General features: G+C 47.3%; 1 protein-coding gene across 3 annotated transcripts in view; it reads right to left on the bottom strand.

The window, feature by feature from the left end:
- Nucleotides 1-1,133: 1,133 nt before the first annotated feature.
- st6gal1 (ST6 beta-galactosamide alpha-2,6-sialyltranferase 1) overlaps nt 1,134-19,592 on the bottom strand; it is a 20,171-nt gene continuing 1,712 nt past the window's right edge. Inside the window, exons 3-11 of one of the 3 annotated variants that reach the window (XR_010668703.1) lie at nt 16,923-16,985; nt 7,852-8,058; nt 7,390-7,758; nt 4,694-4,958; nt 4,301-4,398; nt 3,878-3,979; nt 2,985-3,159; nt 1,327-2,892; nt 1,134-1,293 (exon numbers count right to left, since the gene is read on the bottom strand). Coding sequence is in view for 2 of the 3 variants with exons in the window: in XM_065963266.1 (XP_065819338.1) it covers nt 2,636-2,892; nt 2,985-3,159; nt 3,878-3,979; nt 4,301-4,398; nt 4,694-4,958; nt 7,390-7,758; nt 7,852-8,058; nt 16,923-16,985 (1,536 nt within the window). In the remaining variant the exon portion in view is untranslated. Of the gene's footprint in view, nt 2,893-2,984; nt 3,160-3,877; nt 3,980-4,300; nt 4,399-4,693; nt 4,959-7,389; nt 7,759-7,851; nt 8,059-16,922; nt 16,986-19,592 lie in introns of all 3 variants that reach the window. The other 2 variants (XM_065963266.1, XM_065963267.1) reach the window with 2 other exon arrangements.

Raw genomic sequence — 19,592 nt, forward strand, 5'->3', positions numbered from 1 at the left:
TAGCTTAGCGTGTTAGCATGCTAACACTCGCTAACAAGTGTAAAACACAAAGTACAGCTGAAACTGAAGGAAAAGATCGAACTCCTTCAGGTGTCATTAACCAAACTGTGATTACATTTTTGACCTGATGATGGCGCTACATCAAAAGGACAACCACATCAGATTTTCATCCTCTGGGAACCACGAGTGTGTTTCGCATTTTTAAACCGACAGGTGTTCACTCATTTCCCTCTTAACAGAAAAAACTTTAGTTTCATACAAACCAGCGCTTAAAAAGTCCTACAGCAAGTGAGTTATGATTCCTTATTGTCATCAGCGCCACCTAGTGGTGCATTAATTCAACAGAATATATTCAACAATCACCCATTCAAATATCAGATCCAAGCAGGTGTAGTTAGCATGCTAATGACCTGGCTAACGCGGAGCAGTACACGTTTATATCGAGGATCATTTGTGTTCGTCACAGATTGAACTCATTCTGGTTTTCTCCTGATGCTACGCTACGTCATCGTGAACTGTGCATATGCAGCAGGAATAATCCGATATAAATATGATGTCATCTCTTCACTACGGAGCCCCGAAGGTCACGTGGGCAAAACAAGAGAGGTTAAAAGTCAGCACAGAAAACTCGCCAGAAACGATCCCGTGAGCACGACAAGGTGTCACAAACGTCTTTTAGTTTGAGGGTCGCTCGCCATTTCTGTGAGCCGGAATATCTCAAAGAGTTTCACATGCGCTCACTAAACGTTGTGGTTAGCACTTTAACCCTTTAGGTCCCGTACGTGAGGTTTATGTCTTAAAGTGTTGGCGTTCAGGCGGTTGAAGGTCAAGCTAACTACAGTAGCATCTTAGCAGCTGCTAGTTTAAATCCCTTATGTCGCATTAAATATGATGTTAGCTAGCTAGTGTGTTAAATCCTTTGATGTCTGCTGAAAAGCCGCTATGCTAGTTTCTCATTAGTTTACACTTTATACAGGAAGTTAAAGTAGGCTATCTACGTTAGCTAGCAGCTTCTTCACCGGGTTCCTTCTTCACGTTAGTTTGAATATTTGGACTAAAGAAAACGTTCTTCACAGAGTGGAGTCGTAAAGTCCTGCGAGTTACTGCCGTTTTATTTACAGTTTTAATATCTGGGAAACGTTTTTTTACAGCCGGAACAAAATCGACTGCAGACTGTCGGAAATACACTCGGAGACGATTGGTCCTCAGACTGATACAGCACTGAAGCTGATTGGTCCTCAGACTGATACAGCACTGAAGCTGATTGGTCCTCAGACTGATACAGCACTGAAGCTGATTGGTCCTCAGACTGGTACAGCACTGAACCTGATTGGTCCTCGGGATGAGGTGGGAGCAGAGTCGGCAGTGATCAGCGCCCCCTGGTGGAAAGACTCCTATGTTACAGTATTTACATTTAAACGGTCGTGCAATCAGCTGTTTACACGTTTCAGTCCAACTAACAACCCTAACCCACAGGAACAAAAAACGCCGCACGTTTTTACACCTGAACACACGAGGCGCCACGGTCTGTCATCAGTCGGGTTCTGAGCTTTAAGAAGTTCAGGATGTTCAGACAGTTCCTGAACACAGTTTGTTGACAATAATCAGCTGTTTGAAGACGTCACGTCATGAGTCGTGCATTGATTGGCGAGCGTTAAAGGAGATCTATGATCCTCACTGATGTCACTCTGGGACTCCTCCTTCTTTATATTATCATGGCGTCCGTCAGTAAATCAGCCTCAGCCTCTGAAACGCTTCATTTCAGTTACTGTCTTTTTAAGGCCCCCCCCACATATGCCCACTCTCCTCAGATTGGCCAGCTCTGTTTGCAGTTGCAGGGAAATCTGAGTGAGCTTCCTGGTGGGCGTGTCCTTGAAAGAGCTGCTGAGGTGGGCGTGTCCTACAACTCCATGCTCTGATATGTCGCCAGAACCTGACGTCAGGTTCTCTTTTCGCCAAGCAGCAGGAAACCACCACTATCAGGGATAGTCTGGACAGTACAGACTGGATGGGATAGTCTGGCCGTAGTCTGGACGGCCAACATCGTGATTCTACACATCTGTATTTGCATCTGGATCAACAGATCTCCTTTAAAGGTCACGGAGGTTATCAGCGGCGAGCGAAGGTGGTGAAACTTTACTAGCCGTTAATCTGTGAACAAAGACGTAGAGTTACAGAAGTAAAGATCCAACAATGGTTACGGTGTTACGGTTTAAAACGTGACCGTGTCATCTGGTGACTTTCAACTGAACGCAGTTGATGGTTGTCATGGTTACAGACTTTTATGATCAGTTACCGCGTTTGTTCACTTTAAGACGCTCGTCAGTGACTGAGAACCTTAAAACAGCCGAACGGTCCTTTAAGAGTCAGTGTGTGTGTCTGTGTGTGTGTGTCTGTGTGTCTGTGTGTGTGTGTGTCTGTGTGTGTGTGTGTGTGTGTGTGTGTGTGTGTGTCTGTGTGTGTATACATAATGAGTGGTACGGCGTTCTTCAGGGGTCGTTAGTGGGTATGAAGTATTCATGCGTCTGAATCCATACGAGTCTTCATGCAGCGTTCTGCGTCACTTCCTGTGTGTGTGTCTGTGTGTGTGGGTGTGTCTGTGTGTGTGTGTGTGTGTGTGTGTGTGTGTGTGTGCTCAGCGTTCAGCCTGGCTGCAGTTCAGCTTGCTGAAGCCGGGCAGCGTGACTCGTCCGTGGTTGTAGATGTCGCGGTCGGCGCCCTGGTTCATCCGTTTGACCAGGTTCTTCTCGTACAGCAGCGGGTGGTAAGCGCCAAGAGTGCATGCGGCGTCGAAGAAGCGCTGGTAGTAATGGCAGAGCTCCGTCTTCCTGCGAGACGGCAGGAACTCGTAAACGTGTACTACCTCGCACAGCGACATCATCAGGACGGTGCCTGGGGGGGGGGGCAGGACATAAAGAAGAACTTAAACACGTCCTGATGACCACAGGAATAGAAACAGGAAGTGGTAAGAGAGTGTGACATACCGAGCAGGCCGGAGGAAGGTGGGTTCTTCTGGATGGGTTCGGCCATGTTGTCTTGTATTCGTTGCCATACCTGCCACTCAAAGCGAGGATGCAGGATGTAGAAGGGCTGCAGGGGGTGGAGCCTCCTGTACCTCTGGTACTGGGTGAAGATGGGGTAGTCTGTCCGGTTGAACCACTGCAGGGGGGCGGGGGGGATAAAAACATGACGCTGAAATTCAGAGTTCAACGAGCAGCTGAAGGCGTCACATCCATCCAGAATCCATTCATTGACCACATGAGAGTTTCAAGGAGCAGTATGTAACTCTGACACCTAGTGTTTAAAATGGGTACTGCAGTCTAAATTCTAAACATTGCAGAAAGCTGTCTCCCCCCCCCCCCCCCTCCTCTCACAGGTCACCATGTGGTGGACTCTGAAGCTTCAGTGTTTATCCAGCTCTGCATGGGTCTGTAAACCTTTCTGTGTTCTAACCTCTCTCCATTTTTCAAAAGCATCTCCAATATTGATCCTAGTTTGAGCACGTTTCTGCTTGTGGAGCTTATTAGAAACATGCAGAGGCTTTTTAGGTCGGGTACAATCACTTCTATCTGAACCACTTCTCTTGACCGCTTCCATCGCTGCAACACCTGTTGACCTGATAACTGCTCTCATACCTGACAAACAGAGGGGCGTCCAAAACGGCCGTGTGGGGGTGCCTTAAAAGCGCCTACCTTCTCTGGTCCAAACAAATCCAGAGCATTCAGGACCAGAATCTAAAAGAAGTTTCTAATTCAGGATGTTCATCTGGTGTGGCTGCAAAGTTAGCATCGAAAATTTCGTCATAAAGACGTTTAGTGAAACTCTTTAAAAAGTGAAACTCTCCATCTCGTCTGTCGCTGTGTGATGTGAACGTCACCTGAGTGAGGTCAGCAGAGAAGGGGGCGGGGTCCCAGGCCACCAGAGCACCCGAGCTGTACAGAGAGCTGGACAGGAAGCGATGGTCATCAGACGCCATCACCTGAAACAGAGGTCAACAACCCGTTAGCACCGACACGTTTTAACGAGCAGGAAACACTGGTAAACCAACGCCACGTCTGCTCCTTCAAGGTCATTTCAGGGACGCCCACGTGAACTTTGAAAACATTCAAATGGGGACGTTGAGGACATGAATCAGCTGCAGGGAGGAAGAGCCTGTTAGCAGGGAGGAGGAGCCTGTTAGCAGGGAGGAGGAGCCTGTTTTAAAGGTGATCGTTTAGAGGTCACGGAGAACATCGACCTTCAGAGAGACGTTCTTATGGTTAAACTTTCTCTGACCACCTGGAGCTCGTCTTTTGGTTACCTGTGAGTTAATGAGGCGTATCGTCGTTTTGGCGCCGACGTCCTTCTCGTAGCCGGTGGTCGGGGCGGCGTTGAAGCGCAGCACGGCCTCATGGGAGTCTGAAATGTTTGAAAGCAGAAGTGAGACTGTGAGAGTGTAGCAGGACGTTTCCAACACGTCGTCTCGTTTGTTTTCACAGTGGGCGTGGTCAAATAATAAAAGGGAGGGGCTAAGGAGATCACAGATCAGATGATCATGGGGGGATCAAACACAGGATTCAAACATTTTTCAGGTCAGTTGGGGAAACCTGTCAATCACAGTTAGCCCCGCCCCTGACCCCTCCCCCTCTCTGGTCTCTAGTTGGACCATCATTGACTGAATGTGTTTAGTTTAGACCCTGAACTCATCACTCACCGATCTCTCGGCCCAGTCCAGAGTTTCGGAGCGACCCCGCAGACGACACCACGGCGCAGCTCCTGTACGGGCCCAGGTCTGACGTCAGAGGCTGCGACGGCAGCTGGGCGGCCCACGGCAGCGACGAGAACGGCGGGAGTTCAGGCGTCAACGTGGCGACCTCCACCTTGTCCTTCAGCTGGCAGAGAAGCTCGTGGCCGCTCAGCTTGCGTCTGCTGGGGACAGCGCCGGGACCGGAGAGCTCAACGCCGTATTTATTCATCGCCTGGAAGGAGAACGAGAGCGCCGTTAGAGACGTCGATACCTGGAGACTGTAAAGCGGCCCTACGGGGCTAACAACACAAACTGGCCCAATAAAATCTGAAACACCCAAAAGTGTTTTAAGTGTTTAGAAACTAACCCAAACCCAACTCGCCACCTGCAGCCAGCTCTTTAAGCTCTGAGGCCAGGTGTACCTCATTATTCAATTAGTAGCTTCACCTGGAGACAACAGGAAGTGGAGAAGGAACACACAGCCCTAACACCCCCACTAGTGGTGGGCGATATAACGATCTTAAATAGTGAAGGATTTTAACTTGCTGACGATCTGCCAAAGCAGAGACATCGTAGAACCGGGCTAATGTGTTTATTCTCTCATGCTGCAGTTTATGCTCCGACACAGACGCGTCTCATCCTCCTTTTTTGCTCCGCAGCGGTGAAAACGAAAACGAAACTTAAAAGTAAAGTCCGCAAAAACAACTCCATCCGGTTATATGCAACTGTTGTGATATTTTTCCAAACCGACACGCTGTGAGCAACAGTTAACTTATCTGCATAGTGTGCACAGTTAAGTTTACATCTCAGATAGCGACACAAGAAACCGTTGAACAAGCCGAAGAGACGTTAACAGTCAGAGTCAGACAGAGAGGAGCTCAGACAGACAGTGAGGGGAGATATAACCCCGGTGTTTCAAATGTTGCTGTCGGTGTTTTCTGCTCTCTCTCAGTTTTTAAAAGTTACTTATCAAGCTTCTCCACCTGAAGCTCACCTGTTGTGATAACTGAACCTACAGGGATTACACTAAACGACGTTACAAAGCAGCAGGCAGGTGAGAGTGAGTAACCATGGTGACTGTCTGTCTGTCAATCAACGATGTCCCGCCCCCTCTATGAATTAAACTCTTCTGTCAGTAAAACTTACTTTGATCATGTGTCACAGAATGAACACATTCTGTATTATGTTTGATTATATATAAACTAAACTAAAGTTAGTCCAATGATGTCATAAAAACAACAAAGTCTGCAGAGCCTGTATGAAGCTCCAGCTGGAGGAACTCTGCAGGGCTAAAACAGAACAGAAACACAAGAACTCAAAGTCTAGATGTTTTTAAATGAATGCATCACTGTGTGAAAATGTTCCTGATGAACATAAAAAGAGGACACATAACTAAATCATCATTTCAAAGTGGGGAGGAAAACCTTCAAATTGTTCATAAATATTGATCAAATTGAGGGAAAGACATTTCTGTTGCTGAAGATGTTCTGGGTGAGAGACCTCCAGACCTCCTACAAAGATGTTTTTCAAATAGATTAAACTTGTCAGTGCAGTTTTTGTGCATTTAAAAACATTATACAGGGAAATAAGTTTGGTTGAACTGGTCAGCAACTTACAAATTTGTCTAAAGAACAGTATGAAAAAAATCGTGATAAAATCGTGATCAGGATTTTGCCCAATGTGATATGATATTTTTCCCATATCGCCGACCTCTAACCCCCACCCTTAAAACAATGAATTAATCACTTGTTATAAAATACCATCAATGGGGCGCTGGTGGCTCAGTGGTTAGTGTGCGTGCCCCGTGTATGGAGGCTGTAGTCCTCAAAGCGGGCGGCCTGGGTTCAAATCCCACCTGTGGCCCCTTTCCCGCATGTCATTCCCCACTCTCTCTCTCTCTCTCTCTCTCTGATTTCAAACTCTATTCACTGTCCTATCTCTACATTAAAGGCACAAAAATCTATAAATAAAATTAAATACCATCAATTTTAAACTAATATGGCCTCAAACATAACAATATTTATTAATTGAATTAAAGTGCAAATAAAATATTTACACAGTAATGTTATAAAATGGGTGTTACCTACCGAGGCTCATTATCTAAAGTTCACTGATTCAAACACAACACAGCAAATATAACAAATGTGACATCAGGATACAAACACAGGACTAAAAGATGTAAACAGTGGAACACAAACAGAAGGTCATCTGATGCTTCAGAGTTTAGACGTTCAGCATCATCTGTCAATCAGTGAGCGCCACGCCCACAAGTAAAATGACTACCACCCTGAGGTGAAGTGCTGCAGTAACATCAGGGGTGCAAACTCATCAGTGATGAAAAACGTGACATGGATCCAAACTCCCTAAGGGGGTCCGGGGGCATTTAAAAAAAAAAAATCAGCTTTAAAATGTTAATTTACAGACGATTTTAGCATTCAGACCGACTAAAGAAGCAGTGCAAACAATAAGAAAAACACAATTGCTTGTCGATATCTATGTTCTGTCCTAACTTTTTGATGAAGCTTCAGTGAAACATGAAGAACCCCATGATGCTCCCAACCTTCAGTCCCTTTTTATAAATGGGATGAATTTGCAGAACAGGGCTTACCATGTTCTACTAAGGGGTGATGTGAAGGACAGTCACTGGTCATACTTTAACTCACCTGATAGTTCTGCACCACCTTCCTCAGTCGGTTTCCCAGCATGCTACTGGACATCTCGTCGTCCCAGACCTCCCCCAGGAGCCCGTGAGGCCCGAAGAACTCGGCGTCGCCGCCTCTCCCGCTCGGCTCCCCCTTCCTGCGTCCTCCGAACAGGGTCTCCAGTGCCCGGGTGAAGGGGCGGGGCAGCATCCGGGTGAAGAAGCCCGACGGCTCTCGATCTCTCGTCTTACGCTTTGACGCCGACTCCACGGCTTCGTGGGTTCTGTTTGGCGAGGAGAGGACCGGGATGGGGCGGCGTGGGTCACCTGGGACGACGCCCGGGAGCTTCTGGGGGTCGATGTACATGGGCTTGGCTCCGCCTCTCAGCACCTGTGGGATTAACAAAGCGCCAATGTGACCTTCAAACCTGCAACTCGCTTTAAACAGAAACACAAACATCAGCGTGTGAATCACGCCACCGACCTTGATGACTGAGTGCGCTCGAGGCTGAGCCCGGGTTCTTGCCCGAACCCCGAAGATGGCGTCTGTGACGGGCACGCTGTTTTCAGCACAGATGGCGTAGAGCAGAGCCATGGAGATGCAGAAGAAGGCCATGCAGATGGCTCCACGGCGAGCCCGACGCCTCAGACGCCACAGCAGGCTGACCCTGTCCATCGCCGCCGCTGGGATCTGCAGAGGCGGACAGAGAGCGGGAAGGCGTTCAGAAAACAGATTTTACTCACAGCGTCCAATCAAAAAGCTCAGAAAAAACGTTCAATTATTGGTCTGAAACCTCTTGTGGTCACCAACGCCACGAGAGCAGCAGGATCGCCTTCCCTCAACACGAGGACGCACTGCTCTTCTTCTGGCGTTCGTCACGATAAGAACTGAACCGACACGGCGGTCCAGACTAACCCGGTGTGAAATAGATTCTGTATCTCTGTCCCGTCTGATCGGGTCCTAAAGGTGGATCTGAAGCGTTTACATAAAAAGCTTACAGCGTGCAGACAGCAAACTGCCTCAGTGTTGGAATGAGCACGGCGAGCTGCTGCAGACGCCGCTGTGAGGCGAGGGAGATTAAATGAGACCGGGCGGGGCAGGGCTCCGGATCACAAAGGTGAGCCCTCGCAGGGAGACGCACCCCTGAAACCAGAGAGCAGGTGTGGTTTTCACATCCTCACGTTACCTTTAATATAAAAACAATTCAGGTCGGATTAAATACTCCGGGTTTTCTTTTTTAAAGATTTCTTTTTGGGCTTTTTCGTGCCTTTAATGCAGAGAGAGGACAGTGGATAGAGTTGGAAACCAGGGAGAGAGAGCGGGGAGTGACATGCGGAAAGGGGCTACGGGTGGAAGCGAGCCCGGGCCTACCGCTCGAGACGAGAGTCTCAACACGTGGGACGCGCGCCCTGCCACTGCGCCACCAGCGCGCCCCACTCTGGGTTTTCTTATATTCTATTTTAAGTGGAAGTGGAAAACGCCCCACAAACCCCCCTCCAGTCCTCGGGCTGGAATCCAGTCCTCCAGACTGGAGTCCAGTCCTCGGTGCTGGAGTCCAGTCCTCTGGGATGGAGTCCAGTCCTTGGTGCTGGAATCCAGTCCTCGGTGCTGGAGGTCCAGTCCTCTGGGATGGAGTCCAGTCCTCAGTTACAGTAAGACCAGTCCTCGGGGATGGAATACAGTCCCTCTGTGCTAGAGTCCAGTCCAGTCCTCGGTGCTGGAGTCCAGTCCTCTGGGATGGAGTCCAGTCCTCGGTGCTGGGGTCCAGTCTAGACCTCGGTGCTGGAGTCCAGATGAATCGACTCTCTTTCCATAAATGAATCCATGAATAAAAACTTGAGCGATTAAAGGAATCAAATGTCAAAGGTCAAATACATTTCCACTGGAGCCTCTTTCCTTCTTTGACCTCTGACCCTTTATTCTAATTTAGGAATATTAATCATAACTAGACAATTTGCATTTACCTGCGGAAAATGCGTGGGAATGCTGACTGCTGAAATGTTTTGCGTATTGTTGCTGAATGAAGAAGAATTAGCAGAAACAGCTGAAGGAATAGTAGATGAAGAAAAACTAGAAGAGGAAATAGTAAAAGAATAGTAGTAGTAGAAGAAGTAAAAGTAGTAAAAGCAGAAGAATAAGTAGAAGTAAAAGGAGTAGTAGAAGAAGAAAAACAGTAAAAGCAGAAGAACAAGAAGTAGAAGAAGTAAAAGGAGTAGTAGAAGAAGAAGTATTAGTAGTAGAAGTATTAGTAGAAGATGAAGAAACAGTAGTAGAAGTGGTAGAACAAGTAGAAGATATTGCATAAAGACTGCTTAAATGCAGTCAGACAATGAGAAAAAGGGGAAAACGTCTCCCTATTGGGTGTGATGTGATGGGAATTCAAAAAAAGTAAACCTTTTACTCAGAAAACAAGACAACCTGTCATAACAAGAAGTGTCAAAAAGGTGATAAAGAAGCTTCATAAAGTCATCAAGGTTAGAAGTTCTATTATCAAGACGAATAATGACCTTCATAAAAATGTTGCCTCCCTACATTTAACTGTTGGTTAAGTGTCAGGTAATTATAAAAAACGCCAGCTGAACAACAACTGAACAGATGAAAACCAGTTTGACAGTGACTAGAGTATGGGCCTGAAGCATAAACTTAGCATAAACTTAGCATCTCCATTGAGTACTGAAATATGTCAAGGTGGCGGAGGCACCCATATGGAAAATAAATAATAGGCTGAAGTTTACCATTACCCCACATGGAGATTTATCTGGACCACCTGCCGCTTTGAAGCTCACAGTGTAAAAACCTTTTCTCCAATTGTCCTGAAAACTCAATGTGTGAGAGAGGACAAGTTTTCCTACATTTTGAGGGTAGATTTATGTGTGTGGGGTGAAGTTTGTGGTCAGTAGAGCAATTTGTTCGGGAGATTTTGAAACAATCTCAGAACTTTGTCCCACTCTAGCGATGATGTCACTCACTCTAAAATGTGAAAAAAGTTAAAAACATCACCAAACATTTGGAGGTACAGTTTGAAAAGTATAAAAGGTAGCAAGAAAAGTGAAAGTAAGTAAGTCTGAATAGTGGAAAAGTGTGTGAACGTTTTAGGCGGAACACAGCCAAAGTTATAAGGCTGAGAAAAAAGTGGAAAAGTGGAAAATTTTCCAATTCATTTCAATGGGGAAAAATTTTGTAGAAAAAGTGAAATAACTTAGAGAATTTAAAGATTTGAATAACAATAGTGTGAATGCTGTTTACAGCATGTTGTTTACAGCTGTTTACAGCATTCACACTAACTAAAGATTGTTTTTAAGGCCGTGTTCACACTTGACTTATTTTTTCAGAAAACAGCGCTGCCTTCAGCGCCTTTTGAGCAAGTGTTCTGTAACCATAACAACGGGATCTAGTCTGAACACAACGCATCAATTTAGCACAGAAAAGAACAAACGGGACGGGAAGTCAGACACCGATACAACATTAAAACATCCGGTTTATTTTCAGAATAAAACCCTCCGTTTTGACGGTTCAGAAAAATGACCGTTTGTGTTTTGTGTAAGGTTTTTATTGAGTTTTATACCACGAACATCGTATTATCTCGTGCTGCCGCCAGTGAATCTGTTAAATTACCGCGGAAACTCCTTTGTCTCCGTACTCCAGCTGTCCGGCTGAGCTCTCCGTGCTGCAGACAGAGAACGCAGCCGGTGGGTGTTAACAGATGAGGACGCACGGTCCCGTAACGGACCGGAGCGGACACGCAATGCGCACATATCTGGTGGAAGTTTGCCGTTTTTGGGCACCGGTAACTAGGGACGTAGGTCACTACTCGTCCTGATTGGTCAGCTGTCAGAAAGGCGCTTGACGTCACCCAGCGCTTTTCTGAAAAGTTGAAATAATTCAACTTAAAAAGGCGTCATACTTTTTCATTTTTCCATAGGCTTGTATGTAAAAAAGGCACTGGCAGTTAAAAAAAGAAGTCAAGTGTGAACACGGCCTAAGTAGACATTTTAACTGGTACTATTTTGTTACTTTATACTTTAACACATTTACATTTCAGATTCTAATTCTATTCCATTTATTCCTCAATGTTTTTTCTTCAGTTTCACTTTTTACTTTGTAGATTAAAAAAAATCAATGATTCTAAAAATCATGATGTATAATTTTAGACAACATTTAATTAACCTCATCAACTCTGTGTCTCACAGCTTCAGCATATATGATACCATGTCTACAGTAATTTAATTGAAACTGTTCAAAAGGCTCTTGCTTCCCGAATGACGACACTTATTTTTGGGCATTTAAATATATTTTGATGGCACTGTGCTACGTCTAAATGGAGGACTATTTTTAACTAGATTTATCAAACTGAGCATATGCTTTTTAACTGATGGGATCATAGATTGATAAAGTATGATATATGACATGGGGTTTTATTTCAGAGCTTGAACTCCGACAGTGAAGAGTATTTCCTATCCCTAAAGTATCCAGTAACAAAACAAGTAAATGTGATAAAGGGGTTCAATTAAAAACAAAAATCAGACGCAAGAAGCTTAAAGCATGCAGCATAAAAGAGGTATAGAAAACGTTAAAAAAATACCTTCAAAGTAGACACTAATGGAAACATGTTGTTTTCTCAGCATCTATAAAATTAAACATAAGTTTCACCCAAACAAAATAAAGAATATTACGGCTTACCTCAGAAGAGATTTATTTGGAGTGAACACAGTGGTGAAATCTCTGTGATGTGATGGAAATTAAAATTAAAAAAAGTAAACCTTTTACTCAGAAAACAAGACAACCTGTCATAACAAGAAGCTTCATAAAGTCATCAAGGTTAGAAGTTCTATTATCAAGACGAATGATGACCTTCATTAAGAATGTTGCCTCCCTACCTTAGTATAGCATGCTCACTGCACCTTAATCAGTATATTATTAGTACAGCATGCTCACTGCACCTTAATCAGCATATTATTAGTACAGCATGCTCACTGCACCTTAATCAGTATATTATTAGTATAGCATGCTCACTACACCTTAATCTGTATATTATAATCCTAAGAATACACTTATATTTATAGCATTTATTTATATTTATAGCATCCCATTAATCCAGCCATCCATATATACCTAATAATTCACTTTTTTTAGTCTACATCTGTAAATTTTGTAATTACTGTACATAGCACAGACTCTTGCACTTTCTGCTTATTTGCACTTCTGGTGAGATGCCAAACCTCATTTCGTTACTCTATACTTGTATATGTGTAATGACAATAAAGTTGAATCTCATCTCATCTCATCTACATTTAACCGTTGGTTAAGTGTCAGGTAATTATAAAAAACGCCAGCTGAACAACAACTGAACAGATGAAAACCAGTTTGACAGTAACTATGGGCCTGAAGCATAAACTTAGCATAAACTTAGCATCTCCATTGAGTACTGAAATATGTCAAGGTGGCGGAGGCACCCATATGGAAAATAAATAAAAATGTTTGACTAAATGTTTATATCTTTATCTGAAACTTAATACACGCATGACAGGGATGGGCAATATTTCTGGTTTTCATGATTTCATGGCAGATTTTGTCATGTTTTCTTCATGTTTCCAATTAATTGATATGTAAAAATGTACCTGAGGGCCTCATTGAGGGTTGATGGGGGCCACCAGTTGCCCACTGTCAGACAATGAGAAAAAGGGGAAAATGTCTCCCTATTGGATGCTCATTTCAAGGGCTTAAATTAAGAGATGATGATTTTGTGAGCAAGAGGACAAATGGCCGAACGCGTTGATGTGATTTTCATGTCTGGGATCCAAGAAATGTGGAAACCACAGCGATTTAAAAAGTTAGTCCCAAGAGGTGTGGTCAGTGAAGTCAGGCTGAAGTTTACCATTACCCCACATGGAGATTTATCTGGACCACCTGCCGCTTTGAAGCTCACAGTGTAAAAACCTTTTCTCCAATTGTCCTGAAAACTCAATGTGTGAGAGAGGACAAGTTTTCCTACATTTTGAGGGTAGATTTATGTGTGTGGGGTGAAGTTTGTGGTCAGTAGAGCAATTTGTTCGGGAGATTTTGAAACAATCTCAGAACTTTGTCCCACTCTAGCGATGATGTCACGCACTCTAAAATGTGAAAAAAGTTAAAAACATCACCAAACATTTGGAGGTACAGTTTGAAAAGTATAAAAGGTAGCAAGAAAAGTGAAAGTAGTCTGAATAGTGGAAAAGTGTGTGAACGTTTTAAAGCAAAAATGGAGTCTCTAGGTGGAACACAGCCAAAGTTATAAGGCTGAGAAAAAAGTGGAAAAGTGGAAAATGAAAGTGGAATAACTTAAAAAGTAAAAGTAGTAGAAAGTGAAAAGTCATAGCCATCGTGTCCGAAGAGGCCGATAGTGAATGGTGGACGCAGCACAAACGGTTGAAGAGTTGAAAAGAGGAAGGAGAAGAAAAGTATTTGAATAACAATAGTGTGAATGCTGTTTACAGCATAATAATAATTAAAATCGTTCTCATGTTCTTTCAGGAGGAAAATAAAAACTGTCAGCTGATAAAACACGACTCTCTCTGACGCCAGTTTGTGTTTCTTGAACGAGGAGAAGAAGAATGAGGACAGTGGAGCACGCCATCACTGCTCGGGCGAGGAGGGAAGTCAGGGAGAAAAGAAGGGGGGAGGGGGAAGAGGAGGAGAAGGAGGAGGGGGAGGAGGAAGGGGAGGAGGAAGAGGGGGAGGGGGAGGAGGAGGAGAGGGAGGAGGAAGAGGGGGAGGGGAAGAGGGGAGGGGGAGGAGGAGGAGGAGGAGGGGGAGGAGGAAGGGGAGGAGGAAGAGGGGGAGGGGGAGAGGAGGAGGGGGAGGAGAAGAGGGGGAGGGGGAGGAAGAGGAGGAGGAAGAGGAGGAGGAGGAGGAGGGGGAGGAGGAAGAGGGGGAGGGGGAGGAGGAGGAAGAGGAGGAGGAGGGGAGAGGGAAGAGGGGGAGGGGAGGAGGAGGAGGAGGAGGGGGAGGAGAGGAGGAGGAGGAGGAGGAGGAGGGGGAGGAGGAAGAGGGGGAGGGGGAGGGGGAGGAGGAGGGGAGGAGGGGGAGGAGGAAGAGGGGGAGGGGGAGGGGGAGGGGGAGGAGGGAGGAGGAAGAGGGGGAGGAGGAGGAGGGGAGGAGGAAGGGGAGGAGGAAGAGGGGAGGGGGAGGAGGAGAGGAGGAGGGGGAGAGGAGAGGGAGGAGGAAGAGGAGGAAGAGGAGGAGGAGGGGGAAGAGAAGGAGGAGAGGAGGAGAGGAGGAGGAGGAGAAAGAAGGAGGAGGGGGAGAGGAAGGGGAGGAGGAAGAGGGGGAGGGGGAGGAGGAGGAAGAGAAGGAGGAAGAGGAGGAGGAGGAGAAGAGAAGGAGGAAGAGGAGGAGGAGGAGGAGGAGGGGGAGGAGGAAGAGGGGGAGGAGAGGAGGAGGAGGGGGAGGAGGAGGAGAGGGGGAGGAAGAGAAGGAGGAAGAGGAGGAGGAGGAGGAGGGGGAAGAGAAGGAGGAGGAGGAAGAGGAGGAGGAAGAGGAGGAGGAGGAGGAGGGGGAAGAGAAGGAGGAGGAGGAAGAGGAGGAGGAAGAGGAGGAGGGGGAGGAGGAAGGGGAGGAGGAAGGGGAGGAGGAAGAGGGGGGAGGGAGGAGGGGGTGGAGAGGAGAGGAAGAGAGAGGAAGAGAGGAAGAGGAGGAGGAGGAAAAAGGAGGAGGAGGAAGGGAGGGAGGGGGAGGAGGAAGGGGAGGAGGAAGAGGGGGAGGGGGAGGAGGAGGGGGAGGGGGAGGAGAGGAGAGGAAGAGAAGAGAAGGAGGAAGAGGAGGAGGAGGAGGGGGAGGAGGAAGAGGGGGAGGAGAGGAGGAGGAGGGGGAGGGGGAGGAGGAGGAGAGGAGGAGGAAGAGAAGGAGGAAGAGGAGGAGGAGGAGGAAGAGAAGGAGGAAGAGGAGAGGAGGAGGAGGGGGAGGAGGAAGAGGGGGAGGAGGGAAGGGGAGGAGGAAGAGGGGGAGGAGGAGGAGGGGGAGGAGGAAGGGGAGGAGGAAGAGGGGGAGGAGGAGGGGGAGGAGGAAGAGGAGGAGGAGGAGGAGGAGATTATAATTGTTATAAGATTCTGATTGGTCGGAGTTCTTCTTCTCTTGTCTGGACTTGTGACGGTTCATCAGGAACCAGCAGATCTCTTTCTGCAGGAGAACGTGTTTCAGTCTGCAGAATGGCGAGGGCGCCCTCTGGTGTTGGCGCTGCAGGAAACAACACTAGATTGATATTTGGGACGTTCCTGCTCTGAGGTCATCAGAGACATTAACCAGGATCATCTGGAGCAGGAAGCTGCGAGGCCTCGAGGCCTACCGTCCTCGCCCGCCATGTACACGTTCATCCCCCATCTTTACATTTATGTTCCGACTCTCGTGGTTAAAAAAGTATGAATGATTTGAACATCTCGTCCTGAACCTGCCGCCGCTCTGCATGCAGCTGATGTTGAATATAGACCGACCCACTTCTCTCAAAAATCGATGGACCCGTCAGCTGCTGTGAAAGGCCGATAGATCAATACGTGGTCATTATAACCAGGTCAGGAGGGAGGGGACGTGGCGTGCAGACGGTTCACTGGATGATATGAATTAAGAGACGAATAAACTAAACGAATGTTGAAGATGCAGATACGTTAAGTTAAGTTTCCATCAGTCTGAGATAAACGCCGTCACATCATTGAAATGAAACCACACGAGTCCGTCTCCGTGACGATGAACCGGCGTCTGCACTCAAAGCTGAGAGAAAACAGACGGAGAGGACGAGCGACCTCCGAGGAGCACATCCAAAGACTTCCAGCTGCTTCCACTTTCAGCTGAAGGAGGACGCCGTCGGCGTGCTGAAGGAGGACGCCGTCGGCGTGCTGAAGGAGGACGCCGTCGGCGTGCTGAAGGAGGACGCCCTTTCTTCTTCCAGCGTTGGATAGATTCATGTTGAGTCGATGTCGTACTCAAGCTGCAGCGCAGACTCCCGCCACTAGTTGGTGCTGCAGCTCCGATTATTATTAATTATTGTAAACACAGACCCCCACTCTGACACAAGGAGGAGGCGGAGCCTGTGACCCCCCACTCTGACACGAAGAGGAGGCGGAGCCTGTGACCCCCCACTCTGACACGAGGAGGAGGCGGAGCCCCGAGTAAGCTGAGCAATCAGTGTTGCCTCGTGTGTTTGAACCAGAAATGACCTCATATCTCCATATATGGCAGGATGTAACCAGAGACGCTATTTATACCGCTTTACCGCCAAATCGGACGCACGACATGAAGAGAGGCTCCGACCGTTAGCTTATCTTAGAGACTCTGTGGCTCAGTGGTCTGTCGTCTCTAACCCGGGCTATCCAGGGTTCAATCCCCGTCTCCTGCAGAGACACCGCTGCTCCGTCCGTGATTATGAGCTCCAACTTCACATCGTCACGTGGTCGACCTCCACATATGAATTAATAATTTATTATTTAAATGCACGAGACAGACCATAATAATCCGCTGATACTCTTTTTGTCCTTAAAGAAACATTTCACAGTTTTTTTTATCAGCATGTCAGAGTCGTGTTTCACCTGCAGGATGCGGCTGTGGGCCTCCAACATGGCCGCCGGAGGATGGGCCGCCTGTCGGCTCCTCTGAGTGAATGAATGAAAGAAATGAACGGATTAATACAACGGCTGCATCACTGCAACGCCACGGTCACCGCCAACGCCAACGCAGGCTTTAAGTGCTTCAGACAGATGGTGGTGTCAACAGATATCTGCTTAAAGATGTCGCCCTAAATCCCCTCTGCAGCCACACACACACACACACACACACACACACACACACACACACGTAAACACACACACACACACACACAGTGAATATATTGCTCCTGGTCACTTCCTCTCCTGGACGTTGCCTCAACTCTGAGGTTTTGTCTTTCTTCTCTTTTTGTTTTGTAATTCAGGTTTTTCATGTTGACTTCTGTTTCTGTGAAATGTCTCGTAACGTCTGAACAGGAACAAAGATAGAGACTCTAGAGTCCATGCTCACTCAGGTCACCATGTGGTGGACTCTGAAGCTTCAGTGTTTATCCAGCTCTGCATGGGTCTGTAAACCTTTCTGTGTTCTAACCTCTCTCCATTTTGTAAACACACACACACGGCTCTTTGTAATGAAGAGTAGCCGTCATTTAGAAGTGTGTGTATTATGCATGGGCAAGTGGAGCCATAAATTCACTAAGATTAAAAGGAGTGTTTGTGTGTGTATGTGTGTGTATGTGTGTGTGTGTGTGTGTGTGTGTGTGTGTGTGTGTGTCAGCTGCAGAGCTCTGATTGGTCGCTCCCTGTCAGCTGTAGCTCAGTAAAACCAGCTGCTGGAGGACAGAATCTAAACTTTATAGGATGATAGGATCGACGCCGCTTTGAAACCGCATATCAAATACGAGTCCGAGACACCCGATACTGGTTAACCATCAGACTGCACCAGAGCCGTGTTCACACCAGCACTCCTGAACAGATCGAGATAACGTCAGGAGGCGTAAAAAGAAGGACGTGGAAGTGAGGCTGGAGTGAAACATTCAGCTGTTTGTGTTGCAGCTCACCATGAACACTACAGGAGGTTTGTGCAGGTCTCACAGAGACCTCCCGCGGGTCTCACAGAGACCTCCCGCGGGTCTCACAGAAACCTCCCGCGGGTCTCACAGAGACCTCCCGCGGGTCTAACAGAGACCTCTGATTTTGAGCTCTGACCGGCACACAGAAAACACGACAAATCTGAGTTAATTTGACTCAGGTGACACATTTCTACACAACGTGAACAGCTGTCACAATACAAACATTTCAAACAGTGATATCATAGTTTCTCAGGTGGTCTCTGGTGGGGCTGCTAGCCGAGCTGCTGGTTGCTGAGCTGCTGCTAGCCGAGATGCTACTAGCTGAGCTCCTGCTGGGCGAGCTGCTGCCTCTGTCTCTGAGTGTCTCTGTCTCTGAGTGTCTCTGTCTCTGAGTGTCTCTGTCTCTGAGCGTCTCTGAGCGTCTCTGTCTCTGAGTGTCTCTGTCTGAGTGTCTCTGAGTGTCTCTGTCTCTGAGTGTCTCTGTCTCTGAGTGTCTCTGAGTGTCTCTGAGCATCTCTGTCTCTGAGCGTCTCTCAGCGTCTCTGAGCGTCTCTGAGTGTCTCTGTCTCTGAGTGTCTCTGTCTCTGAGTGTCTCTGTCTCTGTCTCTGAGTGTCTCTGAGCATCTCTGAGTGTCTCTGTCTCTGAGTGTCTCTGTCTCTGTCTTTGAGTGTCTCTGAGTGTCTCTGTCTCTGAGTGTCTCTGAGTGTCTCTGAGTGTCTCTGTCTCTGAGCGTCTCTGAGTGTCTCTGTCTCTGAGGGTCTCTGTCTCTGAGCGTCTCTGAGTGTCTCTGTCTCTGAGTGTCTCTGAGCGTCTCTGTCTCTGAGCGTCTCTGAGTGTCTTTGTCTCTGTGTGTCTCTGAGTGTCTCTGTCTCTCAGCGTCTCTGAGTGTCTCTGTCTCTGAGTGTCTCTGAGTGTCTCTGTCTCTGAGCGTCTCTGTCTCTCAGCGTCTCTAAGTGTCTCTGTCTCTGAGCGTCTCTGTCTCTGAGTGTCTCTGTCTCTGAGTGTCTCTGTCTCTGAGTGTCTCTGTCTCTGTCTCTGAGTGTCTCTGTCTCTGAGCGTCTCTCAGCGTCTCTGTCTCTCAGCGTCTCTGAGTGTCTCTGTCTCTGTCTCTGAGCGTCTCTGTCTCTGAGTGTCTCTGTCTCTGAGTGTCTCTGTCTCTGAGTGTCTCTGAGCGTCTCTGAGTGTCTCTGTCTCTGAGCATCTCTGAGTGTCTCTGTCTCTGAGTGTCTCTGTCTCTGAGTGTCTCTGAGCGTCTCTGAGTGTCTGTGTCTCTGTGCATCTCTGAGTGTCTCTGTCTCTGTCTCTCAGCGTCTCTGAGTGTCTCTGTCTCTGAGCGTCTCTGTCTCTGAGTGTCTCTGTCTCTGAGTGTCTCTGTCTCTGAGTGTCTCTGAGCGTCTCTGAGTGTCTCTGTCTCTGAGCGTCTCTGTCTCTGAGTGTCTCTGTCTCTGAGCATCTCTGAGTGTCTCTGAGTGTCTCTGTCTCTGAGCGTCTCTGAGTGTCTCTGTCTCTGTGTGTCTCTGAGTGTCTCTGTCTCTGAGTGTCTCTGTCTCTGTCTCTGAGTGTCTCTGAGTGTCTCTGTCTCTGAGCGTCTCTGAGTGTCTCTGTCTCTGAGCGTCTCTGTCTCTGAGTGTCTCTGTCTCT

This window comes from Labrus bergylta, chromosome 14 (genome assembly GCF_963930695.1).
Source record: "Labrus bergylta chromosome 14, fLabBer1.1, whole genome shotgun sequence".
NCBI classification, from domain to species: domain Eukaryota; kingdom Metazoa; phylum Chordata; class Actinopteri; order Labriformes; family Labridae; genus Labrus; species Labrus bergylta.